Genomic DNA, 6464 nt, shown 5'->3' with positions numbered 1-6464 from the left:
TAAAAAATATACTTATTTCTCCATTTCCAAATAGACCAGAAAAGAAAAAGTGGAATGGCATGCCAGGCAAGTTTCTGTTTGCACCACCACCCCATACAATCTACAATGTTCTGATATTGTAGATATGGGAAACCAAAATGATTAGCTAATTTACTCCATACCTGGATCACCTTTTGACATTTGAGGAACATATGTTCATTATCCTCCACCACCTTTTTACAAATTGCACATATATTGGGCCCGTGCCATTGACGCTTTTGTAAATTTTCCCATGTAAGATTCTTGTTATGGTATACTAACCATGCAAAGAAAATGATTTTAATAGGAATATGGTTACTCGAGAGGGAAGTAAGGGTCAGGTCCTCCATATTGTTGTCGTCACCACCACATAGTATAGTATATACATCAGCCACACTTATGTTGCCATCCTTCATTTTCCTCGCCCATACCATTTTATCACAATGATCCTCCCTGCATATTCCCAGAACTTTATAGGCAACACAAACATGATTCCATTCTGTAGCCAGATTTTCAGCCATCCCTAGTTCATTTGAAGTTTTCCATATGGGATATCTATCTCTCCATGTGCTGATCAATTGGTTCCATAAAAAAATACCATGTTCATATAGAAAAGTCAGTAAATTATCAGAAAAACAGCAGTCCCTACCAGCACCCAGTATCTTATCCACCCCAATTATTATGGAATGTCCCGATCCCATACTCCACACCAGTTGCTGAATAAAGAAATAAGACACCTTTTTCATATTGTTCCAGATGGCTGATCCATGCTCTAAACCAATACTGTGTTTACGGAACCAAAATAGAAATTCCTGATTTTTCATGTACTTATTTTTTATCACCTTACTCCATATACCAGAGCCAAAAATGGCACGCTAGAGTGATTTCACCCGCAGTGAGAATCCAAAAGTATTTAAGTTCATAATACCCCATCCCCCCTTATTTCTTGGATGAGCAATATGCGCCATTTTAGTTAAATGGATTTTGTGGTGATCATTCCTCCCGGTCCATATAAACTTGGCAATTATACGATTAATGCTTTTTATAATTGCCTTTGGGATCTGATATAAGTGCGCCTAGAAGACCCCAAGTTGAGAAAGTACTGCCTGTGTGAGAATCACACGGCCCCCCAGAGACAGACAACAAAATTCCCATCCAATGACCCGTTTGAAAAATCAATCAACCAACCATTGCCAATAAGAGTTTTTGTAGCAATTTGGTTTTATGCAGTATCCAAGATATTGTATACCAGGAAACATTTGTTTCACTTCAATGCCAAATAGATTCTTGATATATTCAATGACCTCCATATCGCTAGAATCATGATATACAATAGATTTGTGCAGATTCATACTCAATCCAGTTGCAATAGCAAATTTGTTAAATATATGGAAAAGATGCAGCCAAGTAAAGTGATTTAACATTGCCATAACAAGCACATCATCTACAAAAAAACTATGGGAGATTTTGATATTTATACCCATTACCAGAGCCTGAATGTGTTCTTCCTCCACTACTTTTTTGATCTGTAAACTCAGTCCATCCATAGCTAATATGAACAATAGGGGAGATAAAGAGCAACCCTGACGCAATCCTCGTCCAACCCGGAAAAAATGAGTAGGAAGTCCATTTATAATAACTGCATAGTTTATATTCAAGACACAAGCCATGACCCAATTTACACATCTAGGTTGCAAACCAATTTTGAACAGGACCATTCTCAAGTAACCCCAATCAACGCAGTCATACGCTTTTTGCAAATCCACTTTCATGATACCGACATTTATGTGCTTAGTGTGAATAGAATGCATACACTCCTGTGCAATGGAAACATCATCATGTATTTGCCTATCCGGTAAAAACCCAAATTGTTCTGGAGTTATAAACTTCGACAAAGTGCTCCTCAATCGGACAGCTATGATTTTGGAGATGATATTATAGATAAGATTATAGAGCGATATGGATCTGAAATCACTAAATGTCAAAGATGGAGATTTTTTAGGAATAAGAGTGATGTAGGTTGAATTTATGCACGAGTGAATATCACCCCTAATTCTTGACTCCTCCACCATCTTCAAGAGATCGTTTTTAAATATTTCAAAGAAGTGGATAAAGATCTCGACCGACCACCCATCCGGGCCCGAACTTTTATCCCATTTAAAGGATTTTAATACCTCCAGAATTTCTTCTTTAGTGACCTCTTTAAAAAAAAATTCATTATCCTCGGCTTCAAACATAGTTGGATAAAGTTCTACAGCCCATAAAAAATCACCCCCATCAGCCGCTCCTTTACATTCATATGCCTTTTGAAAATGTGCAATAGCAGCACCACTAATGTCTTCCTGCATCTGAAAGCACTTGCCCTCCACATCATATATTTCCCAAATAGAGTTAATATTGCGCCGATGGTTCGCATATCAATGAAAAAATTTAGTATTACTGTCTCCTTCCTTTATCCAAATTGCCCGACTCTTCAAACGCCAAGAGGCTTCAATAGCAAAAAGAATATCCTTTTTTTTTATTTCCAATGCATATATACGAGACCTAATGTCCTCATGAAGTGAATGCGAGGACATCCGAGGTAGTAAGGAATCCAATTCACATTGAATATCCTTAAGATCCTTCTGCTGAGCCAGGGCTTTTTGCCTTTGCCATATTTTTACGTTCCGTCTGAGTACATCTAGCTTAGCCAAAATGTGTTCCATAGGGGAAAGCCCTGATGTGAGGGACTGGGCCCATATCATGTGAACAAAATCATTAAACTCCTGATCATCAAGCCAAGTACGATTGAATTTAAATGGCATACCATACCTATGAATCCCCACCCTCCAATGTAGAACAATAGGTCGATGATCAGAGAGAAAATTACTTATGACATCCGAATATACATTACCTAGACGATCCATCAAAGTCTCATGTAGTATGAAGCGGTCCATCCTTTTCGCAATATATGCCTCCCCCTTTCTACCGTTATCCCAGGTCGGGACAACCATTGATGGGAAAATATCAATGAAGTTATGTTCAATAATTGCCTCACGGATCATACCCGCAATTGAATCCACTTTTCTAGTCTACCCCCATACTTCATCCAGTCCAACAGTATAGTTAAAATCCCCCGTGACAATCAGAGAAGCTAGGTTCATAATACCATAATCGAACAGTGCCTGCCAGAATACCATCCTGTTCCTATATGGGCCATATAGGTTCAGAATATGAATGTAGTCTAGTTGCCCACAGAAGTATGCCTCTATCAAGATTCCAGCAGAGCAAGAAAAAGCAGTAGCCCAAACCCAGAGTGGATCCCATAAAACCACAAGTCCACCAGATTGTTCAGCTGCAGCCGTAGCAGTAATGTACCAATGCGGAAACATTTTCCAGAAATATACAACAACATTAGAAACTGAATGCATGGTTTCTTGTAATAAAATAACACACGGATGTACAGAGAGAAATAATTGCTTGAGAGCCAGGAACTTTGAGGGGGTTCCCAAACCTTGGATGTTAAGTGATAGTATAGCAGTCATGGCGCATCCTGTGTGGGCATTCGTGCTCCAAGGGCCCGAGTTGATGGGATATCAGTAATGGGAATGTGAAGAAATCTATTTTGAATGACCCCTAAAATGGTGGCTTCCATGGTTGCCTTTACGTTGGACAGTAATGTTCCTCGTCGAGGTGGGGCTAATATGGGGAGAAGTAATGCTGAGAGGATTATGGATAGTAAGAGACCAAAGATTAAGGGTTTTCCTGTTAAGTAATGATTCCAAATCACTACCCACAGAGTTGTTAGGTGAGGTCCGTGGCGTATTAGGAGGGCTACTACTAAGTCTGGGGCCCTGTGATTTAGGAACACGCGGGGGAGATGGGATATAGTTAACAAATGAAGTGGATGGTACAGCGTGTGCTGGATATGACTTGGGGGTGACATGACCAGGAGAAGAATAAACCAGGGATGTCGGACGTATGGGCAGAGCCGGGCAAAAAATTGCAGGTGGATTCGATTTCTCGGATGAAAACAGTGATGACAAAATGTTGATAGGGAAATACCATCACACGAAGACCCATGAACAGAATAGTGTAGAGTATGAGTTCCATGATATGTACCTCACTGATGATGAGTATCTTGAACCCGATAATATGAAGCATCTTGTTGAAACTTGTTTGAAGCCCCCATATAGTACCATCCATAATTCTAGCCACCCCTGCACCGGGGGAAATTTGCCACAATATGATCCGTATGATGGCATAAATAAAAACAGAAGGGAACACCCTAGTAATCCAACCTCTGAGTGAGGTTTCTCTCCCTCCAGTGCAATCCTATATGATCCAGGAAAGCCCCTCGATATTCTTCTGCAGGGGCCCCCAAGAACTGAGGATCAACATATTTGAATTTCCTGATTGCGTTACCAATATCCTCCAAATCTTGCTTTGTCCAAAGCTTGATGGGAAATCTTGGCAACTTCACCCAAATTAATTTATTCTACAGGTGTTATTGATGGTATTGAACCCAATAAATGAGGAATGTAATTTGAGGAAGTTGCGCCCGTCCATCCATGGGATAGACTTAATATTCTATAGGTCTTCCTGGTGCAGGAAATAGAAGCTATACCAGCCCCATAGCAGCCTCAAAATTGTCGGCTATAGCCCAACATGGTCTTCCACTTCTGCTCAATCCAAGTTCTCATATCAGGGTCACTTTTATCAAAAAAATGCCAACGCCCCACAAGAGCTCGTTTTTGCAGGCTGGTAATATGGTCACTCAACTTCTCAAACTCAAAAACCAGTGCAGGTGGTAGAGACGTAGTTCTGATAGAGTGAACCCGGTGACCAGATCATCATTCATGTCATGCATGATCGCCACCCCGCAGATCCAAGGATGCATGATCACCACCTGGCACAGACACATCGCCTAAAATGGTGCGCCAACCATCAAGTGATTGCATGCCACTGCAGTGACCACCACCATGACCGTTATACTTGTGTGACTCAGCCTCCATAGTGGCTTTTATGTATGCCTCCATACCACCCAGAACAAAGACCCCACAATAAATACACCCCCTAAGTCAGACAACCACGTCAGGTAGCCAAGTGTGTGAAGTGAATATAAAAGACAAATGGTAGGTACAGTAGTTAGGACTGTGTGCTGAGAAAATTAAAGCAGATGACTCATCCTAGTACAACCTGACAGATTACACTAACCTCAAGAAATAGGCTCAGAAAGGGAATAATCCCCCTAATGGGAAAGCTGGTAAAAACCAACTCCCGAGAATGGTAATAAGGGGAATGTTAGACAATAATAAATCCAGATCAGGAAAGGTAGAAAACTGAGATAACCCACAGAATATAAAAGGCAGATCCGAGATATGGCATGTTTCGTATTGATTGTGATAAGAAAAGGCCACCTACTGCCCTGAAATACGATAAACTGAGAAGGTACTCGGAAAAATTAGCCAGAAAACACAATGCATCCAAAGCCGAGTGCTACTACCCATCAATGGGAGAAAAATACCAGAGAGGCCAAAACAATCAGCTTATAGTTAGGAGATGCTAAACTCCATCACAACAGCAAAGGCAAAAACAACCCCTACAAGTCCACCATATATTCCCCAGACGAAATCTAAACTGTGTACATGGCTAAGAAATATAAAAAGGATTGTTGAGTTGTGGGCAAGGCAGATACCCACTTGAATCCAGACCAGAAAAACCTGCGAGAGAGGTAGGTATACAAGGGAAATAAAGGACTCAATGCCCGGTTGCATGAGAATGCCTATAAGTAAATGAGGTATGGGTGGTGAATATACAGAATAATATATAAATGGATATAGCAAATAGCACCAGTATGTGAATCAACTCCGACCACATTACCCACGCACAGAGTCGAAGGAACATTCCCAAAACAAGTGAAAAAACAAAAACCAAGGTAATGAATATGACACCCGCAGACCAGGTGCAACAGATATCAATAGTAGCTCCGACTAAAAACATATAACCCCTGTTACCTTCCGAATGAAAGCACTAAAAGCATGGAAACCACAAACAATAACACTTTTAACCAATATTTAACTAGTGTCCATATAAATCATACCACAATATTATTTTGTGTCCTCAGGTAGGAAAAATACATACCATTTGACAACAACTAGTTTTGAGTTTGTGTCTGTATCACATCTAGTCTGAGTCATTAAGTGCCCGCATGAGAAACCAGTTATGAACAGTAGCTTCATTGTTGGAAATAATAATGAGACGGGGGGTGAATCAGTATTATCTAGACCAATAATTCTTTTTCATTTTCATACTTCAGAATCATATACGCTACTTCAGTTAAGTATACCCGTGTATATACGCGACTGTGTCTATTACAACTAGCGTATAACCATTAAACTCATGATTCAGTTATGTGATCTTCAATGGGTGCATCAGAACATTATTAGACATATTAACAGTCAACA

The 6464-nt window shown here is 40.2% G+C and overlaps 1 protein-coding gene across 1 annotated transcript; it reads right to left on the bottom strand.

Annotated features, from left to right (window-relative positions):
- Window positions 1–2435: 2435 nt before the first annotated feature.
- On the bottom strand, window positions 2436–3062 carry LOC149210898 (uncharacterized). The gene has a single exon (XM_089399133.1). The coding sequence runs from the start codon at window positions 3060–3062 to the stop codon at window positions 2436–2438; it is 627 nt and encodes a 208-aa protein (XP_089255259.1).
- Window positions 3063–6464: the final 3402 nt, after the last annotated feature.

This window comes from Pinus tabuliformis, chromosome 1_2 (assembly GCF_031772625.1).
Source record: "Pinus tabuliformis cultivar Carrire ecotype Pingquan chromosome 1_2, CPIR1, whole genome shotgun sequence".
Lineage (NCBI taxonomy): Eukaryota > Viridiplantae > Streptophyta > Pinopsida > Pinales > Pinaceae > Pinus > Pinus tabuliformis.
This window is presented reverse-complemented; position numbering and strand designations above follow the sequence as displayed.

What these genes read in the sequence shown, in the direction of transcription:
- LOC149210898 (XM_089399133.1), bottom strand. Translation starts at nt 3,062, where the DNA reads ATGATCCGTGAGGCAATTATTGAACATAACTTCATTGATATTTTCCCA.